General features: G+C 54.0%; 2 protein-coding genes across 2 annotated transcripts in view; both read right to left on the reverse strand.

Annotated features, from left to right (window-relative positions):
- The window catches only part of APLP1 (amyloid beta precursor like protein 1), a 9160-nt gene extending 1129 nt beyond the window's left edge, over positions 1-8031 (reverse strand). The window contains exons 1-14 of the mRNA XM_023762345.1: positions 7824-8031; positions 6834-6977; positions 5816-5948; positions 5499-5611; positions 5154-5287; positions 4859-5043; positions 4304-4434; positions 3852-3926; positions 2858-3016; positions 2652-2780; positions 1729-1828; positions 851-958; positions 316-377; positions 8-91 (exon numbers count right to left, since the gene is read on the reverse strand). Coding sequence (XP_023618113.1) covers positions 8-91; positions 316-377; positions 851-958; positions 1729-1828; positions 2652-2780; positions 2858-3016; positions 3852-3926; positions 4304-4434; positions 4859-5043; positions 5154-5287; positions 5499-5611; positions 5816-5948; positions 6834-6977; positions 7824-7970 — 1704 coding nt within the window. The 5' untranslated portion in view covers positions 7971-8031. The remainder of the gene's footprint in view (positions 1-7; positions 92-315; positions 378-850; positions 959-1728; positions 1829-2651; positions 2781-2857; positions 3017-3851; positions 3927-4303; positions 4435-4858; positions 5044-5153; positions 5288-5498; positions 5612-5815; positions 5949-6833; positions 6978-7823) is intronic.
- A 1804-nt stretch (positions 8032-9835) lies between these two features.
- KIRREL2 (kirre like nephrin family adhesion molecule 2) lies at positions 9836-17706 on the reverse strand. Its single transcript, XM_023762356.1, has 16 exons — positions 17655-17706; positions 17266-17415; positions 16368-16517; positions 16044-16204; positions 15205-15355; positions 14835-14940; positions 14568-14716; positions 13777-13904; positions 13554-13686; positions 13193-13293; positions 12822-13041; positions 12310-12412; positions 11784-11895; positions 11448-11513; positions 10177-10215; positions 9836-9907 (listed from the first exon to the last, which is right to left on the reverse strand). Exons 1-16 carry the CDS (start codon positions 17704-17706, stop codon positions 9836-9838), a joined length of 1893 nt encoding a protein of 630 aa, XP_023618124.1.
- Positions 17707-19192: the final 1486 nt, after the last annotated feature.

Genomic DNA, 19192 nt, shown 5'->3' on the forward strand with positions numbered 1-19192 from the left:
TAGGTACCCAAAATATTCCTCCTCTTACCAGCCAATCTCTAGGATCTCCCGAGAAGTGGGAAGGAAAACCCCTCGGAACAGACACATTCCCCTGGGGGAGCCGGAGGTGTTAGGAACCCTGGCATATGGGCCCCAGCCTCCTCTTCCCCTAGTGCCAGAGAGGGCATCTCCCACTCTCCCTCTTCCCTAGAATCCCGAAGTCCGTGTCCTCAGTTACCTCTTCCCTTAGTTAAGGAATCCAGCCCCCTGCTTCCCTCCTTCTTCAACCCTTTGAGTTTGGGCCCCCCCCCCAGGCCCCCCTCGGGAGTAACTTACCTTCCGTTCATACTGTTCCAGGAGAGACAGCTTGGGCAGTTTTTCTTTCCCAGGGTCTTGTTCTGTGGACCCTACCCCCCAAGTTCTAGCTCATTCCTGAGAGTCCAGAGTAGTGCCCGCCCCCCCCCCCCACCCTGAGGAGGAGTTCAGAGGGGTACCGGACTCCACCACAGGAGGTTTGGGGTTCCTAATATATGGACCCTTTTCCATTTTGGGCTCAGAGACTTAGTGGGATCTGGTGGCTGTGGTCTACTCTGTGAGATACCTTTTGAAGGGCCATGGGGATGTCTGTTGGCAGCCAGAGGAGGCAGGGGAACAGTGAAGAGAGGGAGGGCTTCACTGAAGAAAGGATGGAGAAATACCCTCCCAGGGTCCAAGGCAGGAGGATCAAAGATTCTACAGAACCTTAGACATTCCTCCCCATTCTCTCCCACTCACTGTGGTAGCTGAGACACCCCCAGACTTGGGAGATTAGAAATTAGGTTGAGGGCCTGTCTCCCAAAGTCTGAGGTTATCTATAGTTGGGTTATCTCACCATCATTGGAATCCAGAGGCTGCAGCCCACCCTTGTCCTCACTGCTATTCCCGAGGACAGGGATTTCCAATTCACTGGGACTCAGGTGTTCAGAGTGGAGGAATTCCTCTGAGGGGAACACATAAAAAGGTGGTTGAGGGTTGTGAGCATAGGGACATCACACACACACACACACACACACACACACACACACACACACCATATACAAAGTGACTGGGGGTTGCCATAAGTGTGACCTGGGAAAGAGGGGAGCTGGTAGGAGGCAACCCTGGCAGGGAGGATAGAGGCTGGAGGTGCAACGGGCTTAAAGAGCAGGGAAATTACCGTTAGATGTGGGACTGCAAAGGAAGTCACAATAGATCTGGGGGCTGTGATAAGTCACACTGTCTGGTATTCCTGTTCTTGTGTAGGCTCTTCCCCTTGGATCAGGACTGGGGTTGTAACTTGCTTTAACCAACAGAATGTGGGCCCATGTCTTAGAAGACCTGGCAGCTTCCACTTTCATGTTTGGGAGCCTGAACCACCATTAGGAAGTCCAGGCACCCTGTGTACAGACAACACGGAGGGTCTCTCTGGAGAAGAGAGGCTTTGAGCCTACATGGAGAGGTAGAGAGGCCCAGTTGTGCCAAAGTTCCAGCTCCTAGCTGATCTGCTAGCTGAATGTAGCTACATGCTTGACTACTAACAAGAAGCACCCAGTAGAACCCAGACCAGACGGCAGAATCATGAACAAAGAAGATGGTTAATTTAAGTTCTGGTGTTTGTTACACAGGGATAACTAAAGTGTGTGTGTGTGTGTGTGTGTGTGTGTCAAAGATTGGGGGTCAGGATCTGCCCTTAGAGATCTGGAATGGGAAGCAGGGGTCATAGGTACTCACGGATCTGGGGCCGCAGCTCCTGAGCCAGATGGGGGTTCCGATCAAGCAGCCCCAGGCTCTGATTCATCCTTTCCTCAATTACTTGAAGGTGGGTCTGCACCTGTGGGGGAGTGAATATGAAGGATGAACTGAGAAATGTGAGCTAGAAATGGGGAAACTGAGGTAGGGTGAAGGAAGAGCAATAGAATTCAAGGGAAAAGTAGTACATACAATATACAGAAGTAGCGTACAAGGGCCAGGAACGGGCCATAAGAAGAAGGAATTGAAGGAGGAGAAGCAGAATACAAAGAAAATGAAAAGATGTATAGAAGACAGGAAGTGAGAGGCTTGGAAAAAGAACTAAGGTGGAAGGGAAAGGAGTAATTGCTAGGAAAAGTGGGGCACAGGAGACAATGGTAAGTATAGGAAACAAGGAATGTGGTGGTATAGAAGATAGGAAATGGAGGCAAGTGGGTTGGAGGGGCAGAAAGTAGGATCTGAGAAATAGAAAGTGAGGCTTGAGGGAGGTGCAGAAAAGGAAGTAGCATTGGAGTGTCATATGGAAATGATGTGGTTCAAGGGCAAGTCTTGGAGTTCAAGAGCAGGAAGAGAACATCCAAGAAACAGAAATTAGGATCTGAAGGCACAGAACAGGGGTTCCAGGGAAAACAAGTAGGGTTAGGGAGAAAGAAGAATAGAAGGACAAGAACAGGGTTCAAGGCACAGGAAGGGGATTCTAGGAAAGGAAGAGGAAATCCAAGGGACAAGAAGGGTGTCAAAGATACAGGATCCAAGGGACCGGAAAAGGTTCCAAGGCACAAAAGAGGGGTTCCAGGATAGAAGGTGGCCCAAGAGACAGAAAGAGGGCCTGAGGGACAAGAAAAAGCCTGAGGTATGGGTCTCAGGGATAGCAGGGTATTAGAGAGTGAGAAGAATCTGAGCACCTGGAAGCTCATCTGCTGGGCCTTCTCAGGCTCCACGGCAGCCACATGCTGGTAGTGTCGCAGTGTGTGCCTTTGCTCCTTCTGCTCGGCACGCAGATAGCGCCGCAGGGCCAGCAGGACACGCTCTGGCTGTGGAAGGGATGAAGGCTGCCTAGGCCTGCCCCAGCCCTTTCCATCCTCTGCCCTCTGCCCCCGCGCTCCCACACCTGAGGCGGATCTCCCTGCAGTGCTGCCAGGAAACCTTCCAAGGCAGCCCGGCGTTGGTCGTTGATTAGGGCGATGACTCGGGTGGCATGGGTCTCCACCAGGCGCTGTCGCTCACCAGACACCTGTTCCTCCAGGGTCTGCAGAATGGACTGAAAGTGCTATCAAAGGGGTGGACACAAGATCAGCAGAGGTAAATATGGGTGAAAGCCTAGGTCAGTGGCATTCTGGAAAGGCAGGGCTATAGGGCCAAGCAGGGTGGGTGCAGTGGATCTAGGTCTGGGCAGAGTCAACCTGGGGTTGGGACTAGATCACAGGACACTGACTGGAAAGGGTGGGGATATAGGGTAGGACTAGGCCTACTGGGAGCCAAGCTGGAGGTGTAAACTACTGGGAATGAACAATCTAGGAACAGAGTTGGCCTACGTTAAGATCAAAGGGAGCAAGTATTTTAATAAAGGTAGAGCTCTAGGCCTGGGTAGGGCAAACTAAAGACAGACTGTGCCTAAATGAGACTAAGGTGGGTAAGGGAGCAAGAGTCAAGGAATAGAGCTAACCTGAGTGGGGACTATAGGAAGTAGGTCTGTACCAAGGTGAAGTTGGAAGAGGTGGGATGGAGAACATGAGGCTGGCCTACTGAGGAGGGATTGAGTAAAAATGAGATTAGAGGGGTAGGACCAAAGTCAGGGGGCATGGCCTAACAGGGACCGGAATGCATCCAAGAGGCTGAGAGGATCTGCTGGACCTGAGGGGTCAGCATGGGAGAGGACTCCAGAGCCAGTCCTCAGAGATAAGACAGGTTAAAACAGGGCAAAACATGGCAAATCAGAGAAGAACAATGTCAGGTCCAACATAGGCCAAGAGGGGCGGAGCTAAATGTAGGGGTGGGGCAAAGAGAGGCTGATATAAGTAGGAAGGGGTGGAACTGGATGAGGCTGGTGGGACAAGGCCTAAGCCAGGCTGAGACTGGATGTGCCCCACTGGAAGTTGTCCTACCTCATTTAGGGCCTGTCTGTCAGCTTTAGGCAGATTCTTGGACTGGTTGTCCGCCATGGCCCATTCACGCATCACCTGGGAGCAGGGGAACTTCAGGATTATATAATCCACCCTGCTCCACCCAGTGAGTTCCCCAATCCTTCTTCAAGACTTTGGAGGCTCCAGATAGATCCCTTAAGTCCCATTGGTTCTTGGGTTCCCAACAGAGAAGACTCAGAAGAAATTTAAGGTGGAAGAGTACCATCCCCCAGAGTTTCCTTAGAATCTGTTGGCATCTCAATGGGATTCTATGGGTTAGGGATCCCTGGTCATTTTAGGGGTGGCACTGAGGACTAGGAATTGACAGGGGTGTGGGGAGCTTTTGGAAATAGTCCCAACTTGTCCTCAAGAAATTTCCTTATATTTATGGAGCTCTATGTTATGGGTGATCCAGGGACCCCCACTATCATTACCTCATTAATCTGGCGCATCCTTCGCTCCTCCAGGTCCATCTTGGCCCGTAGGAAACCCTCGTGCTCACTGATCTCTCCAGGCATGCCAAAGTACACATCCACACCATCTGTGGGCCTCGGGGTGGAAGTCACTGCAATGCCAGGAATCAGATGGTCAGCCTGAACCCCATCTCCAGATCACCTTTTCTACCCAGAGAACTACATTTCCTAGAGTGCACTGGAAACCACCATGTGTCCACTTTAGCCATAGCTTCTGCCTAGCATCATGGGAAATGCAGTTCAGAACTAGGCAACAGTTCTGAACGTTCTTGCAAAGTTTAGGAATCCATTACACCATCCTCTAACCCAAAATAACCCTTAGATTTACCAATGGCTCCTTCACTTCCAGGTACCTCCAACCACCCTTCACAGGCCAGGCCTTCCACCTCTACTTTATCCAAAACTGCTCTCATCCCTTCCATTCCTTCCAAGCAGACCCCTCTCCTATTGGTCCCTCCCAAAGATGTTCCTACACCAAGACTCCCCAAATCAGCCTCCCTTCAGAAATGGCCTCACCTTTGCTGACCCCTGCAGGAAGATGGGAGCTTGAAGGTGGGACTCTTTCCTCCTCTTCTTCCTCTTCAGCCTGTAGGGGCTCCACAAAGTAATCGTCTACTGGCTGTAGGAAGGATTCCTCCTCTTTCTCATCCTCATCCCCCTCTATTCTGCTCCCCGGGGGCCAGGACCTGGTGGAGGAGTCGCTGAGGGAGCAGAAGACACAAGGCAATAAGAACCTGGGTCCAGGCCCCAGGCTTCCAACTCCTGCCTCAAGAAGCCTTGGGATGGGCAGGGAAGATTCCCTCTCACTCACCCAACTTCTGTCCTAGATGGGTCAGGGGTCACTGGAGGGGGGCAGCACACATACTCCACACCTCGGAACCGATCCATGCCACAGGGCAAAAGCATGCCCGAGCCATGCAGGATGAGGCCCTGGGAGCTGCAGGCCTGTAGGAAGAGTGGGTCCAGATACCAGGATTGTGGGGTAGGAGAGGGTAAACGAGGGGGGCCTGGATGCCTGAGTGATGGAGGCTGATGGGGCTGGGAGCCTGAATTACTGGTTCTGTCCTGATGGGAAGAGGGGGCAGAGGCCCAGACTCTTGGGTTCTGCAGGAGGGGGGTGTTCTGGGTGTGAGGATGAATGTGCCAGGGTCCTGACCTCCTGTGCTTCCTGATGCCTCCGGGTTGAACTCTCACACTGGTCCATGCGCTCCTGATGCAAGAACCGGCAGCCTTCGGGCACCAGCAGGGCCTCACTCACGAATTCACCCGCTGGGGAATGGGGGCACCAGAGTGAGATCCTCTCATAGCCACTAGCCTTACCCTCCTCAGAATCCAGGTTTATTATCCTCAGAGGCTTCTCTACCCCCCTCAGGACTCAAGCATCTAGCTCTCTAATGTGACCCTTGAGACCAGGGCCCAGGATCTCCCCCTCAGACTCCCACCTCCATTTCCCTCCCCCAGCCTATGACTCACGCAGGCAGCGGAAAGGCACAACCTGGTGGTGAGGGTGGGTACAGCGGCCACCCTGGGCACCTCCGCACCAGCGCTCCATGGGGATGGCCTGCGCCGCCTGTTCCACACGTGCAATCTGCAGCTCCGGGTACATCTGTGGGCACCGGGTGGGGCAATCAACCCACTGTTAGAACCCAACCAGTCACGCTTCTCTTCTGGCCATGTCCCTTTTCAAGACTCCAGTGTTCATAAGGCATTCTTCTCCTTAGGCCCTGCTTCTTCATAAAATCCGTCTTAGATATCTAAGTCCCGTAGGCCCATTGGCCACGCCCCTAGTAACTCCCCCTTACCCCTCCCTCTCTCTTCCCCGCACCCCGCTATCCTTAGGCCTCTCCCCTTTACCTGGCCAGTTCCTTTTCAAAGGTCTCTCCATATACCCACAAACTCAATTTTTCTACGCCCACCTCTCTTCTGGTCACATTGCCGCCCTTCCCCAATCAGGTTAATCTCTCCGTAGATTCCACCAACCTTTAAGCCTCGCTCTTTCCCCGTTAGACTTCTCAGTGTCCCTTCTCTTTGTAATAGCCCTTCCTTTCATAGCCACGCCTCCTAGCTTTCCACTTTTTAATTGGGCTCCACCCCTTTTCCTATCTTCTAGGTCCCTAGGGACTTTTTGTCAGACTACCCTCTCCTTTGGCCACGCCTCCCTATACACCTGCTCTTTAAGGAGCCCACCACTTCACTGGGTCACCTTCCTTAGCCGGACTTTGCACGGTTCTCCTCTTTCCTGACCTAGTTTCTCTCTTTTCTTTTTTGTTTTGTTTTGTGACCTTTTCTTAAAAACAGGTCCCGCCCTATCTAACTTCGCCTCTGGCCACGCCCCCTGGCTGCCTAGCCTTCTTAGATCCCTGGTCTCCTGGCCTTAGGAGTCTGGGTGGGAAACAAACAAACAAACAACAACAACAACAAAAACCCACACCAGTCTGGCTAGACCGCGCCCATCGCCGGCCGCCTTCGCCCCTCGCGGCGGCGCGCCCACCTGTCGGCAGTACTCCAGCGCGCGCTGCGGGTCCCGGAGACAGCGCCGCGACAGCTGTGCGTCTGGTTCCCAGCGGCCCGTGCGCAGGTCCCGATGAAGGGCTGGGCGCCCGCATAGTCCAGCCACCTGAGCGGACCCCCGGGCCTGGGTGTGTGGGCGAAGGGGTCAGTGAGGGCCGGGGGACGTCGGCACGCTGGTCCCTGGGTCCTTCGCTTTCTAGGACTCAGAGGTTTAGACCCCAGAACCAGCCCCTTCACCAAGCACCGAGCACCCGCCTCGGTAGAGGTACCGTTTCCCGGGATACAGTTACTACTGGGCGGGGCGCCCCAGCTCTCCTGTTGCTATGGCGACCCGGGTCCCCCAGGATTCTCGCGCCTTGGAGGTGGCTGAGTCAAACTCACGCCCACCCCGGCGCAGCCGCGCTAGAGACAAAAGGGGTTAAACCTGAATCGCTGGGGAGGAGGTCAGAACCCAGACGTTCTGGCCCCTCCTCCCTCCATCCCTAGCTCAGGCTCCCATTCTTGGGTGCAAAGATGAAGACAAGGCCTGGCTTCAGACGCTGCAGGCCTGGACACCAACCCTTGAGGGCTGGAGAGCGGTGGCTGGAGGCCTAAACTCCTGGGTCCTGGGAGGGCCCAGAGGATGAAAAGGGACCCAGATTCTTGGATCTAAGTGCCTTATTGCTTGGTGGGTCATATGTTCAGGTGGGCAGGGGCTGGGGCTGAGTCGCTTAGGTCGAGAGGATCTGAGGGGCTGGATTTCTGGGACCAGGAGCTCTGGGAAAGTCAGTTCCTATGCTGGGGGCGGGGGGTGGCTGGGACGACACAAGATGGGAGGTTGGGGCCTGGACTCCTGGGTTAGTGAATGTCTAGCGCCATTAGGGGACCCGGGGGGGTCCACCTGGCTGGAAAGACTGCACTTTCCGCCCTGGACACGTCCGCGTCGGGTCGAGGCCGGGTCCCGCCCCTTCCCCCAACCCCCAGTCCTCACCTCCGCCGCGCCGGGGCTCCCACCGGCCAGGCTCCCGACGGCGAGCTGCGCGCGCAGAAGCAGCAGCAATAGTGGCAGCAACAGCGGCAGCGGCGGCGGGGCCCGGCGGCGGCCCAGACCGAGAATGGCGGGGCTTATGTGCCCCATGTCTGGGCTCTCACGCCCTCACGTCCCCAGCTCTCCCGCCCAGCCCGGCCCGGCCCCAGCGGTGACAGGAGCTCCCAGCGCCACAGCCACCTCCTCCCGCCGCCCCTTGGCTGCGCCGGCGCCTCCAGCCCCGCCCCACGCCGGCCCCGCCTTCCTGGCCAGGACAATAGCGTGCCCGCTCTGCGCAGGCAGGAGCAGCTCCCCAACGCCACGTGGGAGCCTGCGTCAAGCCCCCACTCCCTTAAGATTCCAGGTGTTCCACCCCATGCCAGGATCTAGCCGGAGGTCTGGGTCATGGGCTCTGGGTTATGGATTTTGTGTCCTTCTTCGGACTCAGACACTCACAAATCAGCTTCCTTCTCTTCCAGGAATTATCAGCATGGAAGACAACACCCACCTCCTCACCCTGCTCCCAACCCCAACCAAATTTCTTCTCTTGAGTTGCCAGAATGTAGTCCTCCAAAATTTCCCCAATCAAGAACACAGCAGTTGCCACCCGGTCCTCTTCTTCCTCAGATTCAGGAGTCTGGGCCCCAGGAACCTTTCCTATCAGAACCAGAGACCAAGCCGCCAGCCCTTTCCCCCTAAGACCCAAGAGTCCCAGGCCTTCTGCTCTGCTTCCCAAGGCTCTCAGCTGTATGGAACTTTAATTCCTTGCTCAAGGATCCATGACACGAAGTTCCCAGGCCCCCTTTTAAAAGATGACACAAGTCAGGTACTCAGCACCTCAGGACAATCTTTGCTCTAAGGACCAGGGAATTTCTAATTCCCCACCTCTAGCCTCTCCCTCTCAGCCTCCCCTTCAGGGCTTACTGCTTTGTCTCTTGCAATGACAGTGTAGAATCCTGTCTTCCCCAAGCCCAGTGGAGTAGCCCTGTCATGTGTGTGCATCTGTGCATGTATGTTTGTGTAGATGTATATTAAAAGAGCCCAAAGCATTAAGCGGGTAGCAAGGGGCTTAGGTGTGGCTCCTGGTTTTGCTCCTAGAGTCACTTCAGAGCCTAGGGTAGAGGAAGGGCCTTAATGCCAAGAGAATCCTAAAGACAAATTTTAATTTTTTAAATTAAACATATATCTTCTCATCCCCAGATTCCACCTCCACCCCCTCCAGTGACAATCTCAGCCTGTCCTCACTCCTTGGACCCAATTCTTCCAGGCCTTTAAGGAAGGTGGAAGGGATCAAGATGGTGTCTATCTTGGGTTCCCAAGGAGTGAACTGCCATCTTGGCTTCACTTCCGTTGGCCAAGCAACGTGTGCCTCACGGAGAGCCAGGACAGGACCTGGTCAGGCCTCTATCTTTTTTTTTTTTTTTTAATATATCTTTATTGATTTCAGAGAGGAAAGGAGAGGGAGAGATAGAAACATTAATAATGAGAGAGAATCATTGATAGGCTGCCTCCTGCACATCCCCTACTGGGGATCAAGCCTGCAACCCGGGCATGTGCCCTTGACTGAAACTGAACCTGGGACCCTTTAGTCTTCAGACTGACACTCTATCCACTGAGCCAAACCAGCTGGGCTCCATCTTAATCTCCCTATGTTATCTTTCTTCTCAATGCAAGTGGTCATCTTGAAATATCTTCCTTCAGCGTCTGGGAACAACTTCTACATCTGCCTCTAACTCCCATCACCCCATCTCTATTCCTCTGTGAAGGGACCATTTGACATCTTGAATCTCTTTTATACAGGGGAATAGGTGGACATAGTGGCCATCTTGCTCCCACTTAGGGCATCCCCTTTGGCTGAGCAAATTGTCCATCAATAACCTAGGCAATAGTAATGATCTATCACTCTCCTCAATGTTTAGTTTTGGAGGAGTAGGTTCGCTAACTTGTTCTGGTTCTTTAGAAATCAGGACAATCTGTTATGGCAAGTTGAAGATCCCAGCACTTTTGAGTTGGAGAGATGCTACACATGCGTTTGGAGACGAGAGTGGCTGGGTGTGGGGAAGGAAGCATATGGGAAGGGGGGAGTCCTGGGGTCCATATCTGGGGGTCCAAAGGATGTGGGTTTGATGTAGCTGGTAAAAGCTCGAGAATGGGGTGTGGTGAGATAACCTGCCTGGGCTCTATACAGTTTGCAGGGGGGAGGCATGCCTAGGTGTGAGTTGAAGTCATAGAAAGGAGGGGTACCCAGAGGTCCAAGGGTGGGAGAGGGTGGCAGGAAGAGGCCATCTCCAGGGGTTTTGCCAAGGCTCAGGCTCACACTGACTCCTTGGACCTTGTAGTAACCGTTGGTTGGGTCCTGAGGAGACAAATGAGATTTGTGAGTATGTGAAGGTATAGGGGAGTGAGGACCACTGATGGAGATTGAGTCAGACCTAGTGAGAGGCAAAAGATAGAAAGAGGAGCAGGCAGAGACAGAGAGACAGATGTATAGACTGGTAGGAAGACAAAGTAAGACAAACACAGTGACAAGAGAGAAAAGAACAGAAAGAGATGGGCAGAAAGAGACAGAGACAGAAGGATATAGGCCTGCTGAGGGATGGTGGTGTGGAAGGAGGTGCAGAGGGAGCGAGAGAGAGAGATTGAGACCAAGATATCTATTCACACATCTGCCCAACAGCCCCATGGCTTTGATTTTGTGTCATGCCCTGTGCAGCTGCTGGATAGACCTGGCCCTGTCCTCATGGAGATACTAGGCCAAAGGAGAAGTGACAGATAACCAGACAGAGCCCAAAGGAGTCAGCACTGTACTGGGGGAAGTAAGGCAGAGTGGCTGGGACTGTGATGATGGGACTTTATGGAGAAGCACAGGCAAGATGATTGGGATTGTGATGGGGGAACCTTCAGCACAGAGATCAGGCTGTGATGGAGAAGCCCAGATCAGAGTGGTCCTGGCTGTGAGAGGCGAAACATGGACAGAATGATCAGAGCTGGGAGGGGAGGAAGGAAGGAAGGAAGGAAGGAAGGAAGGAAGGAAGGAAGGAAGGAAGGAAGGAAGGAAGGAAGGAAGGAAAGATTTTGTAGAACCAGAAATGTATGAATTGAGACTAGAGGAATTGAAGGAGAGAATTAGGTAGGTATGGGAAGGAAGTTAGGAGGGGTTTAGGCCAAGAGAATAGCGGAATAGCATTTGCCAGGTACAGAGGAGAAAGAAAAGGGACCCTAAAGGTGGGGCAAGTCTGGGGATGTGAGGCAAGTGTGGGACCTGGTAAGTGAAAGGGGCCTAGGGAGGCAACCAAGGTGAGGCAACCAGGAGGCCTGAAACATGAGTATGATAGGGAAAGCACAGACAGAGGGAACCCTGATCTGGAGCTAAAGATGGAGTACAAGGCTAGGACACATATGTGGGCAGAGATAGCAGATAGCAAACGGAGAATGTGGAGGTGGGTGAGACAGCCCAGGAGGCATGAGAAAGAGGACAGAGGGGGCTAGATCCCTGCTCTGTGGGCAACAGAATAAAAAAGGAAGGGACAGAAGTAGTGAAAGCGTTGGAGACACAGAGAAGGGAGTCCTTTCCCTTCCAACATTCACCTTAGTCTCCAGAGCCCCCTCTTCATCCAGAACCAGGTCACTGCTGTCCATGTGCATGATGGGGCCCTGGAGTAGGGTGCTTAGTGAGAGGGAGTGGCCACAGGATCCTCCTACCTGAGCCGGGGTCTAGACTCTAGGCTCAGGAAAACAAAGGGCGCTGGGGACATATTGAATCTAGGGAATAACTTGGTCAGGGGCATATTTGAATCTGGGGGACATTTGGATCTGGGGTCAATGTTGGGACTAGGGCCCAATTTGAGTTTAGGGGCCCAGTTAGGACTAGGTTACAATTTGGGTCTAGAGGTACAATTAGGTCTGGGGACCCTGGCTTCCTACCTGGTCCTCACTGCTGCCTGTCTCCTCTTCCTCCGGGCCCCGCAAACTGGAACCATGGCTGCTGCCTGGAATGCGAACCCGGTTCTTTTGCTTGGAGAAAGAGGCTGAGGCCAAGGACAGTGGGTGAGGGTGGGAGGACGGAGGCAGAGATAAGCAATGGGGTAGGGTCACAGTTTGTGGAGACCAATGAGCAGGAAGAGAGAGGACTGGGAAGATTAGGTTAGAAGGTTAGAAACCACTGAGAGCCCTGGTCTGGGAGGGCAAGTAGTAATTGACCTTGAGGAAGTGGAGTTAGGGCTTCAGGAAGGAACCAGGTCCTGAAGGTGAACCAATTTCCACCAGGGGCTAGAGAGGCAGCACTGGGGCCAGGTCCCAAGGCCAGGCTTTTAGGATTCTGTATTTGAGGACCTGTCAGTGAGCAGGGCAAGTGTGTGTGTGTGTGTGTGTGTGTGTGTGTGTGTGTGTGTGTGTTTGGCAGGGGGGGGGAGGGGTTGAGGGGGTTGGAGTAGAGCTCTGGTACTAACCCTTGCCTTGGCACCAGCAGCAGAGGGCCACCCCAGTGATGACTATAATGAGAGTCGTGGCCAAGGAGGCCACCCCAGCCACAATCCGCATAGTAGGCAGCACATCTGCAAGGAGAAGAGGGGTGGTCTGAGGAGGAACTGGGGAACAGGACTAGGGCTTGGGTTGGGGTCTCTGGGTTCAAAAGTTGCCAGATTTGGAGATACCCAAGATTTATAATACCCTGGGGTTAAGGGCTTATGAAATTGGGGTTTCACAAGTAAACTCCCTGGCTTTAGGGAGTCTTAGAATTTGAGGGATTTTAACTTTGGAGATTCCCATTTTGGGGGCACCAGAATGTGAGGGGTGTCTCCGTTTAGGATTCTGTATTTGAGGTCATTTATTTTGGGGGTGTCTCAGGATTCAAAGGACTTATAGTTTTGAGGCTCTAAGGGTTTAGGGGTCTTTGCATTTGGAGGTCCTCGGTTTGTGAATTGTAGCCTTTGGGGGTTGGGGTCTTCAGGCTTCAGGTCTCACCTCTACGGCCCAGGCTGATCCAGGTATCTCCCTCACCCAACCGGTTACGAGCACTGCAGTTGAAGCCCCGGCTAAAGTCAGACTCCTGGGTTCCCGAAATGTGTAGCACAGAAATCAGGCCTGGACCCTGTCCAACTCGGCCCTCCGGGGCTGGGAACGTCTCCACCAGGAACCGACCCCGGGAACCCTTCTCCAGGAAGCCCTCATCCCAAGACCAGACCTTGGGACACAAAAGGAGATCAGAGGAGACTGGGGAGGAGGGAGGGAAACAGCCAGGGTGTTGGGAGAGTCAGAGGTAGTCATGCAGTTGTGGGAGTCTGGCTGGGTGGGTCATAGCTCAGTGGGTCATGAAAGCAAGGACATTTCCTTACCACGGCTTCTGGGGCGGGGGAGGCGAAGACTAGACACTGGAGGCGGGCGGGGCCCCTCAGAAAGGCAGTCGATGAATGCAGGGCGGTCACTACTGGGGGAGCTTGTTTGGAGATTGTGGTTCAATCAGAGGAGAGGCCCCACCCTCCCAACCAAAGTCTGTTTCGATAAGGCCAGGCCAGGCACTCCAACCCCAGCCAACCAGGCCACGCCCCTCAACAAACTCCAAGCCCCGCGGAGACTCGCCTTCACCACATCCCACTGGGACCCCAGGCCCGCCTCTATCGAGCTTTCACTCTGGAGGCCACACCCATTTCGTCCGCTCTGCCCATCCCAGTCCTTTAGGAAGCACCGTTTTCTCACCGTTCACAGTCAGCCTAGCCTCTGCAGCGCCGCCCCCCAGGCCGGAGAGCCCTGCCTCGGCCCTGCACACATAGTCGCCTGCATCCTCTGGCCCCACCGAGGGAAGACGCAGCGTGGGCCCGTAGCCCAGCACCTGGGATATGAAGGGGCATCAGGGGCAGAACCTTGGGAGGAAGCTCCGTCCACTGCCTGCCAGCAGTACTAGCCCCAGACACGGCCTTACCTGTGCACCCCCATGGCGGGTCCAGGTCACCCGTGGGAGCGGGTTCCCGTGCCAGGCACAGCTAAAGGAAGCTTCTTCCCCCTGGTCTACGGACATAGGCTCCGGCTTTGCCTGTAGAATCGGCCCGACTAGAGGAAAGATAAGGTCACATGACCGGGAGGGCTGCAACTTCTGACCTGGGGTCAGCCACTCAGATTTGGCAACCTGGCCAGCCCAGCCCTCCCTACGGACTAGGAGGTCACAGTTCGATTCCAGGTCAGAACACGTGCCCGGGTTGTGGGCTCGATCCCAGTGGGGGGCATGCAAGAAGCAGCCAATTGATGATTATCTCTCATCATTAATGGTTCTATCTTTCTCTCTCTCTCTCTCTCCCTCTCCCTTCCTCTCTGAAGTCAATTAAAATATATTTAAAGAAAAAAAGAATTATTATTAAGAGAAGAAAGAAAGGAAGGAAGGAAGGAAGGAAGGAAGGAAGGAAGGAAGGAAGGAAGGAAGGAAGGAAGGAAGGAAGGAAGGAAGGAAGAAAGAAAGAAATGGCAACCTCAAGGGCGAAAGTATAGGCCCCTGGTCCACAACCCTGCTTACATGCCCTGCCCCGCCCTGCCCCTGTCCCTGCTCCAATTTGGCACTGACCCAGCACAGTCAAACTCTGCCTACATTTTATGTCCCCCCCACCCACCTTCCACAGCCCATCACAGCCATGCCCCACTCAATCCTCCACACCCCCCGCCCCACCTGCCCATTTCAGCAGGCCCCACTTTGCCCACATCCATGGTCCTGCCCTGGCTCACACTGTACATCCAGTGCGGTGCTGCGGTTGGCACTACCCACGGCGTTGCTGACTTCGCAGGACACTGGCGCAGTTAGGAATGAGGCGTCGGCCACCACTTCCAACAATGGTCCTCGGGCCCCCAGCACTGGGGAGCCCCCTTTTGCCCACCTGTGGAGGTAGTGGGATTGTTAGTATTGTCTCTGCTCCCCAGGCTCACCTACTCATGTCCCAGCTCCACCCCTTTCCAAGCTAGTGCTTTGGGCTTGGGAGAGGTGATCATCCTCACCGATAGCCCGTCACAGGAGGCTGGGCCCTGGCCTGGCATAGGAAAGTGACCTTCTCTCCCTCCTGCACAGTCTGTGGTTCTGCAGACAGAGTCACCACTGGGGAGTCTGTGGAGGTGGGCCAATAGTCAGCAATGGTCAAGGACCTTCATTGATGACCTAGGAGTCCAACTCCCAACCCCTCCACCCCAGTGGTGTGGATCTCCAGTTCCCTCTTCCCTTTGAGCTAGGAGTCCAGGCAGGCCTCCAGTTCTGTATTCCCTCAGGAACTACAGACACAGCTCCCTCCTTCCTCATACCCTGGAGTTCAGGTCCCAGGCCCCTATTTCACCAAGGACTCCAGGCTCAGGGACCAGCGTCCAATGCACTTACATTGCAGGCTCAGTGTGATAGCTGTGTCCTTTCCCGCAGGCAGGGCCTGGCTTCGGGCCCGGCAGACCAAGGTGGCTCCATCATCATGGCTGGAAGGGGTAAAGGATAAGATGCTCTCCACGGACTCGATGGTCCCTTTCTTCAGCAGGGTCTGGAGGTTATTAATAATAATAATGATTTTATCTACCCCTAATACAGTGCTTACTATGTGTCAGGCTCTCTTCTAAGCACTTAGAAGAAGTATTGCTTTATTTAATCCTCGCAATTACCCCATGACATTGTTCTGGGCACAGGGAGTATTGCTTTATTTAATCCTCACAATTACCCCATGACAGTGATGGCGAACCTTTTGAGCTCGGAGTGTCAGCATTTTGAAAAACCCTAACTTTGGTGCCGTGTCACATATAGAAATTTTTTGATATTTGCAACCATAGTAAAACAAAGATTTATATTTTTGATATTTATTTTACATATTTAAATGCCATTTAACAAAGAAAAATCAACCAAAAAAATGAGTTCGCGTGTCACCTCTGACACGCGTGTCATAGGTTCGCCATCACTGCCCTATGAGGTACATACTATTATCCTCATTGTACAGATAAGAAAACTGAGGGACAGAAGAGGTTAAGTTAATTACTTACTCAAGATCAATCAACTAAGAAGTGATGGAGCCAGGTAGTCCAGACCTAGAGTCCTCACCCTTAATCATACACCAAGGGTCCCAACCCTTTAACCCCTGCCCTCCCATGCCCTTTTCTTCTCTGGATGAGCCTGTAGTCTTAGTGAACACTCACATTTCCCTGAATAAACAAGGGCTGGCACAGAGACTTGCATCTGACCTGATAGGAGGTAGCCCCATCCAGCTGGACCTCATCTCGAAACCACAGCAGCTCAGGGGTAGGGCGGGCATCCCCACGGCTCCGACAGGTCAGATTTGCAGGAACCCCAGCAACCAGAGACACAGAGGGGCTGCCCAGCACCTGAGGGGCTTCTGGGGGCACTGTGGATGGATCTGGGGTCAGAGCTGGATTCTGGGCCCAGAGACCCTGATCTTCCCAGCTCTATTTGACCACTCCTCTGTGCTCCCTGGACTCTGATACTCCCAGCTAGGACTGGCTATCCCTCTGGGCACCCCTGGGGAGATGAGTGGGCTGGACCCTCACCCAGCACATGCAACTGGGCTGGTCGAGAGCGGAGGCCTGCCTGTGTAGCCTGACACTCATATGCCGCTTGATCCTCTAGTTCCACAGGCCTAATGTGAAGGTCGTGCTGGCCTCTGGCTGCATCCCCTGATATCCAGTACCTGGACCACCCTGGAATCAAGAAAGAGGCAGTCACACCACTGTTCTGAGTTCCTGTTCCCATCCCAAAAGTGGGTGCTGAGCTAGGGAGACACTAACCCTCTCCCAGTTCAGAGTCACTTCAAACTTGGGGGGGTGATAAATTCAGAGAGAAAAAAGTCAGAAAACAATTGCCATAAAAGGCAGATTAGATGCTACCCCTGGGGTAAAGAGGGAGGGAGTTATGATAGGGGAAAGGAATAAGAAGGGCTCTGGACTTGAGTAATGGTTACGTGAGTGTCTACTTTATAGTTACTTGGCAAATCTTCTACTTATGTTTTATATGCTTTTCTGTATTTATGTAATATTTTACAATACAAATTAAAATCTTCAAACCCCATGGATCATCCCCAAAGTATAAACTGAAAGTTCAAGACAGCCCTGGCTGGCGTGGTTAGAGTGTCAGACCGAAAGGTCACAGGTTCAACTCCTGGTCAAGGGCATGTACCTGGGTTGCAGGTTTGATCCCCCACCCAAGCAGGGGCCCATTCCAGAGACGACCAATTGATATTTCTCTCTCTCTCCCCCTCTCTGTCTCCCTTCCACTCTCTAAAAATCAATGAAAAAGTATCCTCGGGTGACTATCAACAACAACAAAATTTTTTAGGACACCCAAATGTTTACCTGAGCCCATTAATTTTCCAAACTTGAAAATGTCAAAATAGATACTTCAGTTACAGCCTAAGCCCAGCCCCTCCCTGAGAACTGAGAACAGCCTCACCTGGCAGGTCCCTCTCACCCCCTAGAGCCAGCCCATCCTTAGTCCACTGGACCACTCCCGAGTATGTGCCCAGGGCACAGGGCAGCCGGGCCTCGTCCCCTAGCAGGACCACCAGGTCCTCCGGCTGTTGCAGGAAGTGGGGTGACAGGCCTAGGAGAATGGAGAAGAAGGGAGCAGAGCTGAGTATAGCATGTTCAAGAGTTCTCTCATTCAGAACCCGGGAGTTCAGTCCCCAAACACCTCTTCCCGCAGACCCAGAAGCCAGGCTCCCAGACTTCTGCTCCCTCAGATCCAGGAGTCCCAGCCCTCAGCCCCATTCACTCCAGTAAAAGCGGGAAATGGCAAGCAACCCTCCCCGTATTTACCGCCTCCCCCGCCCTTCGAGGTACCTGCACGCGCTCTGAGGCAGAATAAGAGGACGAGGAGGGCGGGGACCAGCATACTGAGTGTGTGTCCCCCAAGATGCAGCAGACTTGCTGTAGCACTGCCTTCCTTGCCAACTGCTTCCTGGACAGCACACCTCCCACCACTCAAGCCTGGAACCTTCTTCGAGCCCGACTCTTCATTCACCCCAGGCGAGGCGCACCCTTGTCCCTGGCCTGGAGTTTCCCAAATCTGCTCAGCCGCTGGCTCCGACGCTCTGAAACGCAGGCGAATCCCGCTCGCTGCATCTCTGAGACCCCGGCTGGGTCTGATCTCATTCGCCTAGGCACCGGCGCGCCCCGCCCTCTTTCCATTAAGAAACTCCGCGACCAAAAGGCCGAGGAGTAGGGCTTTCCTCTTGGGCGGGTGCCCCACCCCTATTGGGATCTGGGAGCCGGAACACCTGGATCGAAGGAGGGGGTTTCGGCTGGGTTGGACACCTGCACCCTGCCGGGGTTGCAGGGGCACGGGGGTGAGGAGAAGTGAGGGGAGGGAGTGGAAGAAAGTTGCTCAGCCCAGGTCCTGGAGGGACCGCGCTGAGTGGAAATCGAGCTATAAATGGGAACCCCTGGGGCATCGCTAGTTTCTGCGCCCTGAGGAGGCGGGGCTCGGGGCTCCTCTGAGCCTACAGGTCAGGAAGAGGGCTCCTGCGTGGCTGGGGAGGAGGGGGGACAGCTGGAACCCCCGAGAAGAGGGGGCTTCTGCTCTCCCCGCCTCAAACCCCCTCTTCAAAATAACCCTTTGCCTGCCTAGTTACTGCCGCAAACCATCGCACGTCTTAAGATCTAGGAATCCAGGCTCACAAACCCTCCTTTCCCAAGACCCCGCAGTCCGGGCTCAGCCCTTCGCCCCACTCAGCTGTGGTTGCCGGGCGACAGCTGGGAGGCGGCGGTGCTGGGTCGGGGCTGGCAGGGAGGCTGGGAACCTCGCAGCTTGTCCTGACGGCTGCATGCAGCCCAGCTGGGGTGTTCTCACGCTGCACGCTGGCAAGTGCGCGGCGCAGCTACCCGGCAGGTGGCTGAGGGGCGTTTGTGGGCTTGGGACCTGGGTCTGACGTTCCTGAGCCTGTTGGGACTGGGGGTCCATACTCAGGTTGTGTATTGTTCCTGAGCTCAGAATATTGAGTTTTTCCCTAAGTAGCGGGGACTTGGACTTCCAGGATTCTAAGACTGGCTGTGCAGACCTCTGTTGACTGAGAAGTTGGGAACTCAAACAGGTCCTCTGCCTGCAGCAGGGTGCAGTTGGGAGAGGATGACAGGGGTCAGAAAATCTGGTCTTAAGTCTTAGAGTCAGTGGATTTAAGCACCTATCTCTCTCCTACTCCCTACACAACCCCAGGGGGAGGATTTGAAAATCAATAGACAGTGAACATCTACCCTAAATTCTGGGGGGGTGGGGGGAGGACTTATCTCTTGGGAATGTGGGGAGAAGGGGCTTCAGGCCTGAACTCCTGAGTCCTGGATCCTTGGGACCCAGGCTTGTGAATCCTGGTGGCCCAGACTCT

The sequence above is a fragment of the Myotis lucifugus genome, unplaced genomic scaffold (assembly GCF_000147115.1).
Source record: "Myotis lucifugus unplaced genomic scaffold, Myoluc2.0 scaffold_244, whole genome shotgun sequence".
NCBI lineage: Eukaryota > Metazoa > Chordata > Mammalia > Chiroptera > Vespertilionidae > Myotis > Myotis lucifugus.